The sequence below is a fragment of the Girardinichthys multiradiatus genome, chromosome 6 (assembly GCF_021462225.1).
Source record: "Girardinichthys multiradiatus isolate DD_20200921_A chromosome 6, DD_fGirMul_XY1, whole genome shotgun sequence".
Lineage (NCBI taxonomy): Eukaryota > Metazoa > Chordata > Actinopteri > Cyprinodontiformes > Goodeidae > Girardinichthys > Girardinichthys multiradiatus.
The window spans coordinates 39,485,580-39,500,100 of NC_061799.1; the positions used below are offsets into that span (position 1 = coordinate 39,485,580).

General features: G+C 42.3%; 1 protein-coding gene across 4 annotated transcripts in view; it reads left to right on the forward strand.

The window, feature by feature from the left end:
* Positions 1–14,521, forward strand: part of LOC124869479 (contactin-associated protein-like 4) — a 255,881-nt gene that overhangs the window by 129,719 nt on the left and 111,641 nt on the right. For all 4 annotated transcript variants that reach the window (XM_047367336.1, XM_047367335.1, XM_047367337.1 and 1 more), the window contains one exon: positions 4,232–4,425. In XM_047367336.1, the coding sequence (XP_047223292.1) occupies positions 4,232–4,425 (194 nt within the window). The remainder of the gene's footprint in view (positions 1–4,231; positions 4,426–14,521) is intronic.

Sequence of the window (14,521 nt, forward strand, 5' to 3'; positions counted from 1 at the left end):
TGGAAAGGTCGGAGTGTCTGCCCTTTTCTTCTCTGCTGCCACTGAACACGTCTTTTAGTCAAGTGGCTATTAGCTCTGGCCTTTAGCTCTTTAGAGATCAGCTACCAGACCAACACTGATTCATTTTCACTGCTGTGTGTCTTCTCCTCTGCCTTTCAAACAGCGACCACAGCTATTTCTCACTGGCAATAGATGTTCAAGCTGCTGCTGCCTTCAGTTTTACATGATACACATGCTGAACGAGAGCCAGCGTTAGTAAACACATGAGTAAAGACAGATTTTGCGAAAGATAAAAATAACCACTTGCAAATCTACTGCCAAAATATTGTTCCATCCATTCATTCATCTATCCATCCATCTGATGACACCACAGTTATTGGTCTGATCAGGGACAATGATAAGTCTGCATATAGAAAAGAGGTGGATTGGCTGGTCCACTAGTGCAGTCAGAACCACCAGGAGCTCAACCTGGTCAAGATTGTGGGGATGACAGTGGACGTCTGGTGAACACCACCCCACACTGCCTCCTTCAACAACACTGTCTCTACTGTGGATCACTTCCGGTTCCTAGGAACCACCCTTTCTTAGGACCAGGGATGGTCCTTACATCTCAGGTCCTGAGTTTATTCATCTGTTCAGAAGAAAGCCCAGCAGAGACTGTACTTCCTGAGGCAACATGGCCATTATTCAGTCTGTCCTGTCTTCATCCAACACTGTGGATTGTCTCAGCCACAAAACAGGACAGGTCCAGACTGCAACAACCCATCAGGTCTGCAGAGAGGATAATCAGTGCCGACCTTCCCTCCATCCAGGACTTGTACATCTCTATGGTCAGGAATAGGGCAGCTAACATCTCTGCAAACCCCACACATCCTGGACACAAATTGTGTAGACCTTTACCTTCAGGTCGGTGCTACAGAGCGCTGTCTGTTAAAACCAGCCAGACAGACAGTTTCTTCCCCACTGTTTGTCTGATGAACACTGAACCGTCAGAGTCTCCAGATCAATGCAATGCATATTTGCACTAATTCAACCTTGTCTTCTACTTTTGTAACAACGCTGCATATATACATATTTACATTAAAAAAATACTTATTTTCTTTCTCATCAAATTTATATATTTGTATTTAAAATGTCCCAAATTCCTTGCTTGTTCTCACAAAGTGCTGCTACTGATTTGTATCTGTCAAATAAACATCCATCCGTCCATCCACCCATCCATCCGTCCATCCATCCATCCATCCATCCATCCATCCATCCATCCATCCATCCATCCATCCATATCCAATATCCAAATCCAATGAATATTTAGCTGTTTGACAAATGTCCAATGATGTTCTTTAAAGTTATTGATCTTTTATGTTAAAGTTAAAACTCAGTGATGAGAATTCAACCTTGTATTTTTCCCTGCTACTAAGAATATTTCAGTGGATATGAGACCTTGAAGGAATACTCTGCTCCAGATGGTGACATTCTTACCAAGACTTGTTCTGGAAAACTCTCCCTTTAAAAGTGTTAAAAAGCAGGTTGCAAAGTCTAAATGCTTTCAGTTCAGCATCAGTTCAGAATCAGTTCAGTTCATTTCCAGTTCTTTTTAGTTTATATATGTAACACCTATTGATAATAAAAATAAAATGTTGTACAAACAGCTTTCTGCCTTCAATTTAAATATTTACAATTTAATCTAACTTGTATAAAATAGTCATTCTAATTTCATCCATCACAACCAGATTTAAAATAAAATAAAATATTTTCCTTCAGTCCAGTTCAGTTTCACTATAATCCAAGTTGTAATCCAAGCCAAATATATTTATAAAGCATACTGAAAAACAAGTTAAACCAAAGTTCTATATGTCAAAAAATATCTGTAAAAGACATAAAACCATGACATGAATGACGATAAAAACAGAAAACAAATCAGTAAAAAGAACATATCAACTCTAAAACCACTGAAATTTTTTAAGTTTTTTTTTAAAGAATAAATTAAAATTAGATTCTGTAAAAAAAATGTTATTAAAAAACAACAGATTGATTTTTAATAAATATGGTTATAGGCTGTAGATTACCTCCAATCTTTAAAAGAGTTAAAGATAATTTCAGACACAACAGTTGGTTTCTGGGCCTCTGGTTACATACATGTAGTCTGATGTTGATGGTCTACATTTTCCTATAGAGCTGCTAAATAATAATGAAATATAAATGAAAAGAGAAATAAATGTTTGTACCTATTTTATCTGGTATTGATTAGCACACAGAGCTGTTTTTAATGTGGTTCAGCAGGTACGCAGCAGCAGGTTGTCAGAGAACTGGCTCCAAGCTGCTGAAGGTCCCTCTGAGTGTGTTTGGGCTCTGTACAGCTTTCTACCGGTCGTTTTATGAGCGTGTGTGTTTGTGTGCTCAGTGGGTTTCTTCCTTCAGAATTCGTCCATCTGCTGTTTAAGCTCTGTGTGTCATCGTTTTGGCCCAACCAAATATTTTCCACGCACGCGCAGACAGCCACGCACATGACAACAGACCAACTGACTGTGTTTCCTTTATGTTGGACTTCATTGTACTGCAGCATATTTGATGACACAGACGGTGTAAAAGTATTTAAAGAGTAAACCTGAACTGAACCAAACATTGTGGTGTTTTATTTATGCTTATGTAGCTTTATTGCTGCGTTTTTAGCAGCTTGCTGGGGGAAATTTGGACAAAACTCAAACTGGAAGGATCAACATGTTAGGGGTACTGTAAAACTACTCAATGTTTCTTATCGATTTTCATGAGAAATTAAATCACCTACTGGCTGCAGGATGTGAGGTTTTCAGGTCACCATCAGTCTGCTGGTGAAATTAATCTACATCAGAACCTTTAACTTGCACGGCGATCCTACGACTCATTATTCTGCCATGTTTGACTGAGTTCATAAGTTAACAGCATGTTTAGCTTGGCCATCAATCTTCATAGACTTTCTGTTCACTGCTTCTTGACTGAAGAGCCTTACTGACAAAATTGTTAAAAATACTTTTTAATATGGATTTGGAACATAATTAAACAAGGGAGGGCAAATTAAAACATCTGTACTGCGTTAAAATGTGTTATTTACTTTTCTGATTGGATTGAATGAAGAGCTCAGGTTTTATTTGAGTTCATAAAACAGAACAACAAATGGTTTTCCTAAAATATGGCAAGAAAAAACCGTGCACCAGGTGTTCTTATTACACTTTTCATGTTGCTTAAGGTATCCCTTGTTTCTTTCTTTTAATCTTTTAAATTTGTCTTGATCAATAGTTCTCTGGGCTTTCTGGAGCTCTTTCCAGGTATTTCATTGTACTTTGTCAGCTTTTACTCTAATTTCCAGACCATTTTCAGAGGATGGTTGTTTATCCGCTTAATTTAGACCTGTGGATCATTAAGGCATAAAAGGTCCCAAAACTCAAGGGATGAGCCAGTGTTGTGTTGGCCCAGACACCTTAGCAAAAAAACAGTTTTAAATTGGATTTTGAGGTACTGTCGTGTAAAAACAATGTGTTTCCATTTGTTTAGGCGGATGAATTAATTGCCGTTTGAAAGACATTAAATGATTACCAAGGAGCGATTTGCTAAAAATCTACAGGAGATGATTACCTAAAGCATCATGGCTGTTTCAGCTCCTGTGTAATGTGTTAGCACAAGACCAACAGCTTAGTTTTAATAAAAAAAGAAGCTAAAAGTAGATAATTTTCTTTTGTCTTTGTGACAGTGTTTTACAGTTAATATGTTTTTTTGGTTTTTTTATTATTTTAGTTTGTTTTATTTGCGTTGGTGTCCTGCTAACATGCTAACTAGGCTGCATGCAGTGACCAAGTTAAATAAAACATAATTAAAAACATGCAAATGTTTGTCAGTTATGAAAGGGAACAAATTCCAGATGCTGCTTTGATTTTGAAAAGGCTTTTCAAAACCACAGCAAAATAAATAAAAAATGTCATAAAATAAGACTATTTTTTGGGATACGCCTATTGAAAATCTTTCAGAAAGCTTTAAAGTGTGAATATTTTTTTTTTTATTGCAACAAAATGTATTTAAAGATGTTTGCTAGAGTTTTTTTCAGTTTCGTTGTTCTGGTTTCAGTGAAGGTGTTGGGATTTAGCTGAGTCGCTGAGCCAGCTGATTAATTACTTTCATTTTTACCAGAACTTCATGTCAACCTGCACAGATAAAAGCTAATAAATCACAGCTCACCTCTATGTTCTCCCTCTCTGTACAGGAGCTGGAGGCTGGTCTCCTCTCAGTTCAGACAGGTATCAGTGGCTGGAGGTCGACTTGGGTGAGCGAACCAAGATCACCGCTGTCGCCACACAGGGCCGCTATGGCAGCTCTGATTGGCTGACGTCTTACCAACTGATGTTCAGCGACACGGGACACAACTGGAAGCAGTACAGACAAGAGGAAGGCATAGGGGTTGGTTATTTTCTTTGGTTGATAGTATGTAAAAAAAATGTCTCAAAAGCAATGTCATTTTCATAGCTTTTCATTCATGTAGACTCAATTTCCCTCCCTGGATCAGTAAAGGTGTTTTATTTTGTGTAAGAAGTGATTTTCTGCTGTGCTCCACGTACAGATAAACTGAGAGCTTATCTTTTCATTGGTAATGTGTGCCTGTGTCAGAGCTCTGCTGACTCTGCTGACAAAACATTTGGCTGCACACCACACACCCAGACGCAGTCAAGTGGGCCAATTTGTTGCCTTTTACTGTCTTGTTTGTTGTTCTCTGTGATTTTTGTCAACTCACTTCAATTCAGAAAGGACTTAACTGGCATCTAAGTTCAAGAAACAATTTTGCCAGAGTATCAGAGCAAAGCTTCAGATTTTTCCTTTTGATTTTGTAAAGACGGAGTGAAAAGAAACAGGTGGGGCAATGGACAGAGTTGGACATGGAGTGTAAAAAGCTGCTTCAAATGCAGTAAAAGGAAAAGCTTAATTTCAGATGAATTACATGCACAAATATATCTATTCAACAGCAAAATGTTTATTGGAAACTTTTCAATAAATAAAAAAGAATTTGTAAATTGTAAAACTACATGTAAGATGCTCATTTAAACCTTTAAACATTTACAAAACACTTTTAAGATGTTATATTCAAATGATTTTTTAATAGGTAAGACCATCCAGCTCCGGATTAATTTGGCTCTTTAAAGTTTATATTCAGGTGTGTGAGCAACGTTTGTACCCTGGTTCACTAGTAGGTCTTGGTTATATGCAGGGAGCAGAGGATGGTCCACTTTAAAGTGAAAATGCATCCATACAGCAGAAAAGCTAAGCTTATACATCGACAGAAATTGAAAAGGACTTTCCAATTTACCAAAATGGTGGAGATTATATTACATCTGCTTGGGAAGTAGATATAAAATAAGAAAGGAAATACCAGCATAGTTGTAAAGACACTAGATAGCCCCTCTTTGATGTGCATATAAAAGTACAGGTCCTTCTCAAAAAATTAGCATATTGTGATAAAGTTCATTATTTTCTATAATGTAATGATGAAAATTTAACATTCATATATTTTAGATTCATTGCACACTAACTGAAATATTTCAGGTCTTTTATTGTCTTAATACGGATGATTTTGGCATACAGCTCATGAAAAGTCAAAATTCCTATCTCACAAAATTAGCATATTTCATCCGACCAATAAAAGAAAACTGTTTTTAATACAAAAAACGTCAACCTTCAAATAATCATGTACAGTTATGCACTCAATACTTGGTCGGGAATCCTTTTGCAGAAGTGACTGCTTCAATGCGGCGTGGCATGGAGGCAATCAGCCTGTGGCACTGCTGAGGTCTTATGGAGGCCCAGGATGCTTCGATAGCGGCCTTTAGCTCATCCAGAGTGTTGGGTCTTGAGTCTCTCAACGTTCTCTTCACAATATCCCACAGATTCTCTATGGGGTTCAGGTCAGGAGAGTTGGCAGGCCAATTGAGCACACTGATACCATGGTCAGTAAACCATTTACCAGTGGTTTTGGCACTGTGAGCAGGTGCCAGGTCATACTGAAAAATGAAATCTTCATCTCCATAAAGCTTTTCAGCAGATGGAAGCATGAAGTGCTCCAAAATGTCCTGATAGCTAGCTGCATTGACCCTGCCCTTGATAAAACACAGTGGACAAACACCAGCAGCTGACACGGCACCCCAGACCATCACTGACTGTGGGTACTTGACACTGGACTTCTGGCATTTTGGCATTTCCTTCTCCCCAGTCTTCCTCCAGACTCTGGCACCTTGATTTCCGAATGACATGCAGAATTTGCTTTCATCTGAAAAAAGTACTTTGGACCACTGAGCAACAGTCCAGTGCTGCTTCTCTGTAGTCCAGGACTGGGGAATGTGGCACCTGTAGCCCATTTCCTGCACACGCCTGTGCACGGTGGCTCTGGATGTTTCTACTCCAGACTCAGTCCACTGCTTCCGCAGGTCCCCCAAGGTCTGGAATCGGCCCTTCTCCACAATCTTCCTCAGGGTCCGGTCACCTCTTCTCGTTGTGCAGCGTTTTCTGCCACACTTTTTCCTTCCCACAGACTTCCCACTGAGGTGCCTTGATATAGCACTCTGGGAACAGCCTATTTGTTCAGAAATTTCTTTCTGTGTCTTACCCTCTTGCTTGAGGGTGTCAATAGTGGCCTTCAGGACAGCAGTCAGGTCGGCAGTCTTACCCATGATTGGGGTTTTGAGTGATGAACCAGGCTGGGAGTTTTAAAGGCCTCAGGAATCTTTTGCAGGTGTTTAGAGTTAACTCATTGATTCAGATGATTAGGTTCATAGCTCGTTTAGAGACCCTTTTAATGATATGCTAATTTTGTGAGATAGGAATTTTGGGTTTTCATGAGCTGTATGCCAAAATCATCCGTATTAAGACAATAAAAGACCTGAAATATTTCAGTTAGTGTGCAATGAATCTAAAATATATGAATGTTAAATTTTCATCATTACATTATAGAAAATAATGAACTTTATCAAAATATGCTAATTTTTTGAGAAGGACCTGTATAAATAACAACAATAAATAAATACAATGAAAGGAAACAACACTATATAAAAGCAATAAAAAAATCAAAAAGTCTAAAATCCAAAATATTGGTTAAATTGAGATTTTATTCCCATTACTTTGACCTTTTCCTCTTTAAACTAAATGTTTCTGTCACAAGTGGAGTCCCTCAAGGATCAGTTCTTGGTCTGGTATCTTTATGTTTCTTCTACAAGATTCTACTTGGATCTAGCTCCAAACAATCATAATATTTCAGTCCCTGGCGCCCTAATCTATCCTCCTCTCATAAAAGTAAGCTACTATACTCTCAAAGACCTCGCTCTACTGTGGTAATCATTCAAAAATTATTGCTGGCACTAAACTTTCTTAACGTCAAAAGACAATAAAAGCACCATACTTTAAACCCTATCGACCCTTCCTCTTTTCTTTGTGGTGATCTTGGGCTGTTGGAACTTGTACTCATCATACTCGTCGTCTTCCGCTTATCCGGGACCGGATCTAGGGGGCAGCAGATTCAGCAGAGACACCCAGACGTCCCTAGATGCCCGAGCCACCTCAACTGGCTCCTCTCGATGTGGAGGAGCAGCGGCTCTACTCCGAGCCCCTCCCGGATGGCCGAGCTCCTCACCCTATCTCTAAGGGAGTGCCCGGCCACCCTACGAAAGAAGCTCATTTCAGGCGCTTGTATCCGGGATCTCGTTCTTTCGGTCATGACCCAAAGTTCATGGCCATAGGTGAGGGTAGGAACGTAGACCGACTGGTAAATCGAGAGCTTCGCTTTTCGGCTCAGCTCTCTCTTCACCACAACGGACCGGCACTGCCCCATTACTGTGGCAGCCGCGCCGATCCATCTGTCGATCTCCCGCTCCATTCTTCCCTCACTCGTGGACAAGACCCCGAGATACTTAAACTTCTCCACTTGAGGCAGGAACTCCCCTCCAACCTGAAGAGGACAAGCCACCCTTTTCCAGTCGAGAACCATGGCCTCTGACTCGGAGGAGCTGATCTTCATCCCAGCCGCTTCACACTCGGCTGCGAACCGCCACAACGCATGCTGTAGGTCTTGGCTAGAGGGGGCCAGCAGGCCTCCTTGAACCGCCACCTTAACGTAGTGGAGGGGTTTGAGTGCTCAAATGATCCTAGAGGCTATGTTGTCTGGGGCCTAAATGCCCCTGGTAGGGTCTCCCATGGCAAACGGGCTCTAGGTGACGGGTCAGACAGAGCGGTTCAAGAATCCTTCATGAGGACTAAAATATTGAGGCACGTGATGTCACCCGGTACGGCGGAGCTGGGGTCCCACTCTGGAGCCAGGCCTGGGGTCAGGACTCGCCGGAGAGTGCCTGGTGGCCGGGTTGCTCCTTGCGGGACCCGGCCGTGCCAAGCCCGAACGAGAGACATGAGGCCATCCCACAGTGGGCCCACCACCTGCAGGGGGAACCGTGAGGGACCGGTGCAAAGAGGATTGGGTAGCGGACGACGGTGGAGACCTCAGCAGCCTGATCCCCGGATGCTTAGGCTGGCTCTAGGTACGTGGAATGTCACCTCGCTGGGGGGGGGGGGGGGAGGAGGAGCCTGAGCTAGTGTGGGAGGTCGAGAGATATCAACTAGAAATAGTCGGGCTCGCCTCCACGCACAGCGTGGGCTCTGGAACCCATCTCCTTGAGAGAGGTTGGACTCTCTTCTACTCTGGAGTGGCCCACGGGGAGAGGCGGTGGGCTGGTGTGGGTTTGCTTGTTGCCCCCCAGCTTAGCCGTGTTGGGGTTTACCCCAGTGGATGAGAGGGTCGCATACCTGCGCCTTCGGGTTGGGGATAGGTCTCTGACTGTCGTCTCGGCCTATGGGTCGAGCGGTAGCGCAGAGTACCCGGCCTTCTTGGTGTCCCTGTCGGGGGTGCTGGATAGTGCCCCTCCCGGGGACTCCATTATTCTGCTGGGGGACTTCAACGCCCACGTGGGAAATGACAGTGACACCTGGAGAGGCGTGATCGGGAGGAATGGCCTCCCCGATCTGAATCCGAGTGGTGTTTTGTTATTGGACTTCTGTGCTAGTCACAGATTGTCCATAATGAACACCATGTTCAAACATAAGGGTGTCCATCAGTGCACTTGGCACGAGGACGCCCTAGGCAGGAGGTCAATGATTGACTTTGTTGTCGTATCATCAGACATTCGGCCGCATGTTTTGGACACTCGGGTGAAGAGAGGATCTCCTCAATCCTGCCATCACGCATTCCCTGGTGGAAACAGAGGCTGGGGACTCGGGGTTGGACTCTTTCATCACCCAGGCTCAAGTCACCGAGGTGGTTAAAAAGCCCCGCGGTGGCAAGGCTTCTGGGGTGGATGAGATCCGCCCTGAGTACCTCAAATCTCTGGATTTTGTGGGGCTGTCATGGTTGACACGCCTCTTCAACATTGCGTGGCGGTCGGGGACAGTGCCTCTGGACTGGCAAACTGGGGTGGTAGTCCCCCTTCATAAGAAGGGGGATCGGAGGGTGTGTTCCAACTACAGGGGAATCACACTCCTCAGCCTCCCTGGTAAGGCCTACGCCGGGGTATTGGAGAGGAGAGTCCTGCCGATAGTCGAACCTCGGCTTCAGGAGGAGCAGTGTGGTTTTCGTCCAGGCCGTGGAACACTGGACCAGCTCTATACCTACTCTACAGGGTACTCGAGGGTTCATGGGAGTTTGCCCAACCGGTTCACATGTGTTTTGTGGACCTGGAGAAGGCATTTAAAATGTGTCCCTCATGATGCCCTGTGGGGGGTGCTCCAGGAGTATGGAATTGGGGGGCCCTTTATTAAGGGCCATCCGGTCCCTGTACGAGCGGAGCAGGAGTTTGGTCCGCATTGCCGGCACTAAGTCGGACCTGTTCCCAGTGCATGTTGGACTCCGGCAGGGCTGGCCTTTGTTACCGGTCCTGTTCATAACTTTTATGGACAGGATTTCTAGGTGCACCCAAGGAGCGGAGGGAGTCTGGTTTAAGGACTAGTGGATTTCATCTCTTCTTTTTGCAGATGACGGGGTCCTGCTGTTGGAACTCTTTAGACAATATTTACATCTCATGGGGTAATTTGAAGAATTCTTTAATTATTTTGGGATTCATATAAATGTTGTTTTTAAAACCAGCCTTTTTAAGATCACGTTAGTGTGTGCCTTCATTTAATCCAGACTTGTTGACAGATTTCCTAGCTTCTTTACATGAACTGTGTTCCTTTTAGAATATTTTGTTGTTGTTTTTTTTGTTATTGGTTAGTTTTAACATGCATTGCCAGCTTTGTACCCCTTTACCATTTTTACTTCTTAAAAGGTCAGTCCAGTGACAGGATGCAACTGGGTGTACTAAGGAGCTTATTAAAGTTTTACAGTAGCTATTCAGTTTGTTTCCTCTCTTTCTAAAGTTCAGATTGTGCTTCTTACCAGTCCTCACTAAGCTTAATTACATGTAAATGTTCCCATTGTTTTATGTATGTTATTTAAGGAGCCAGATATAGACACAGGGGTAGGTTATGGTCAGAAAACCGTCTTGGTATAAATCAGCCAAGAGAATAGGCTCGGTGGACAGCCCAACCATGCATATACAGAAGGGCATCCTCCTGTCGTTTCCTGGTAGTTGGAGCCAACAGAGGCAACAAGATAAGGAAAGTGGATTTAGGGGAACAAGATGAGACAAGATAAGATTTTAGGTGGTCCTAAAGGCAAAACATCACTGCAAAGTCTTTATTAATATTTGTGTTTTCACAAATACTGTACCATAAATCTCAATGTGTTTTCCACTTCTGGCTTGACCAGTCTAATTTCTTTAGATTTGATCTAGATGATCAAACGCAGTCCAGACTCAAAAAATAACCATGAACTTTGCACCAATAGATAGCTCTGATCACATACTGACTTTAGTGTTGTCACGCTGTTTAAAAATCATTCATAACTTCTCATCTCTTCTACTTCAATGATCATGTAATCAGCCAGCCTGGTGACTAGTCTTTGTTAGCAGAAACAAAACCACAGGGGTTTTCAACTGGAACTGGAAATCAACATTCCCTGAAGCTCAACCCAACAGGAGCGGGATGGGTCTCTACAAAACCCCTTTTCTATGTCTTATGATGCACATTTTTTTATTCTACAGCTCCAAAAATTAGGATATTGTGAAAAAAATGTGTATTCTGTTCACTCGTTTCAGAAAGTGAAACTCGGATATGTTATATTGATTCATTACTTGTAGAGTGAAACATTTCAAGCCTTTATTTCTTGTAATTTTAATGATTATGGCTTACAGATACTGAAAACCTAAAATTCAGTGTCTCAGAAAATTAGAATATAAGATAATATCAATAAAAAAAGGATGTATTTTAAACAGAAATGTCAGGCTTCTGAAAAGTATGTTCATTTCTATGCACTCCATACTTAGTTGGCACTCCTTTTGCATGAATTACTGCATCACTGCAGCATAGCGTGGAGGCGATCAGCCTGTGGTTCTGGTGTAATGGAAATCCAGGTTGCTTTGATAGTGGCCTTCAGGTCATCTGCCTTATTTTGTCTCTGGGGTTTAGGTCAGATCCGTTTTCTGGCAATTCAAGCACAGTAAAGGGCCTTTCAGACAGGATGCCATTTGCGCTGTGCTTGGTGCTGGGTTCAGTGGATTTGCGAACTTGCTGTTCAGAATGTGGCCTGTTCACCACAAAGTACTGCGCTGGCCGGGTTGGTGGGACTGTTCAATTGCTTTGTTGTCAGCATGTATCTATCCCGGAGTGCTGTGCTCCGCTTGCACCGTGCTTGACGCAGCGAGAAACCGCCCTTGTGAGGCACAAGTTATTTAAAATAATTGGTTTCAGAGCGCTGTGGCGTGCGTACCGCATCCTGTCTGAAAGGCCCATAACACCATGGTCATTGAACCAGCTCCTGTTACCTATGGTAGTGTGGTGCGGTACCAAGTCCTGTTGGAGAATAAAATCAGCATCTCCATAAAGCTTGTCGACAGAAAGAAGCATGACATGCTCTAAAGTTTCCTGGTAGATGCCTGCCTTGACTTTGAACTTCAGAAAACACAGTGGTCCAACACCAGCAGATCATGTGGCATTGCCTGTCCTTGTCTCTGGTTCAGGAGTGGCTTGACAAGAGGAATGCGACATTTGTCGCCCATGTGTACAATTCATCTGTGTCGTGGCTCTTTGTGTGCTGATTTTCCTTTACAATCCTCTAAAGGCTGTGATTATCCTAACTGCTAGTGCAATTTTTCCTTCCACTCAACTTTCAGTGACTATGCTACAACCTTTTCATAATATTAGAATTTTCTGAGAAACCAAATTTGGGGTTTCAGTACATGTGCGCCATAATCATCAAAATTACAAGAAATAAAGACTTGGTATATTTAACTCTTTGGGCAATGAATTTATATAATAAATTAGTTTCACTTTCTGAAACAAATGACAAAATATATATAACTTTTTCATAATGTTTTAAATTTTTATACGTGTACGTGTACATCTTTAGCCTCACATCATGTCTATAAAGTGAGCAGTTCTCCTGGTCATTATGAAAAAATGCCTGTTGGAACCCAGAGACTGCAGAGCCTCTGCCTTCTTGTAGCCACATTACTCCCTTTTTGTGTTTTGTCTGTTCAAGTGTCATGTTGGTCCTGCGTATACTCCGCTGTAGCGTTGGTACACAGTTTATTGTCCAGGCACTGGAATACCAAGTAGCTTTGATGTTGCAGCAAAAGACAGCGGTGCATCCCATCAGCCCAGTGAGCCCGCTTGAAAGTTGTTGAGTTCTGCGTCTCCTTTCTGCAGAGACTCCAAAACAGAATCAAAAAATGCAACAAACTTTAATTCTCTCCCCCCCCACCACTACCACCACACACACACACTTTGAGCATGAACATTAACCCAGGTTGAAGACACATTTGTCACACTGCTGCACAAAGTAGTTTTCTGATTAGAAGTGCAGCCGAGGCAATTTCCTCATGTGAAGGGAATCCAGCTAATCTCAGTGCTGGGGATCCAGCTTAAAACGTGTTGATCGGGCACTATACATAAATTCTGCACCAGCTCAGCCACATTTCAAAGTGTGTCTGAACTTCTGTGAATGAGTCAGTGCAGGGAGTCTGTCAGAGGGAAAGAATGTGGCAGAGCCACTGGATCAAGCACAACACATTACCTACTGGGCTTCAGATCTCCAAATAGTGGGATGCAGACCAGAGGAGGCAATATGTTGTTTTACGTCTCTGTTAGAGGATGTTTCCCTCCCATCCTTCCTTGGAAGCCTGTTGGTGTTTTGAAATGCTACAATCCATCTTTCCTTTAGTGCTGCTGCTCTTTATCGGTTTGTTTCTTGCCTCCTGGAGGGCTGAAGATGTGAGAGTGAATCCTGGTTGTTTTATCCCCACGTTCTTAAATTTTCTTCATCACTTCCTATTTAAATTGAGTTTCCCTGTTCATTTACATCCATTTTCCCCAACATATGCCTGGAAACACTGGATGTCCATGTCTATTATTCTCATGCTAAAACATTTTATTTTAGGAATAAATGCTTTTTTTGAGGCCAGGATTCTTATAAGTAAAATGTAGTTTTCACATTATTAAGTGCAACCTGTTCAAAATTGATTGATTATCTCAAGTTTTCATTAATTTAGCTGCTTGTTTACTCCTGCAGAGCAAGTTACAGTCACTATCACTAAATCTACATAATCTCATCGGTCATTTGGTTGTTACCCCTAAATTCATCAACGTAAAGCATTTAAGCATCTACAAGATTTGTTGAACTTATGAGCATCAGAATGAGGAAGAAAGGTAATGTTGCATGTAAACAGCATGAAGATATGGATCCATCCTGCCTTATATCAGCTATTCAGGATGGTGGTGGTGGCATGATGGTATGAGGGAGGTTTTCTTGGCTCACTTTGTGCTTCTGTGTACCAATTAAGCATTGTGTAAAGACCACATATAGCCATCTGATAGCTACTTCCAGCAGGATAATGAACCATGTCACAAAGCTCAAATCAGAGCAAACTGGTATCTTCAACATGACAATAAGTTACCTGTACTACATTTGTCTTCACAGTTGCCAGATCTCGCTACACCCGAGCACCTCTGGGATGTGGTACAATGGAAAATTAGAATCATGGATGTGCAGCCAGCAAATCTGCAGCATAATGTTATCATATAAATATGGACCCAAATCTCTATAGGTGTATTTCTGAAACCCTGTTTCATCCATGCCATGAAAAACTAAGGCCGCTCTGACAGCAGCTGCACACTGCCAGTACCATCACAAAAATCTGGGCTGCACATAGGTGTCTGTACAGAGTCGTAGCAAGCCCTAGTGGGTAGTTACACCTGCAGACATTTGCATCACATAATTTTATTTCAATTATGGCACTATAGTGCCGATTGACAACAAATAACGTCTCAAGACACTTTACACACCCATAAAAATTATTTATTTACAGACATACAGTCAGTTCAATCAGATCATACAAACAGATCCATTACAATTATATCCTAGTTATAAAGCAAT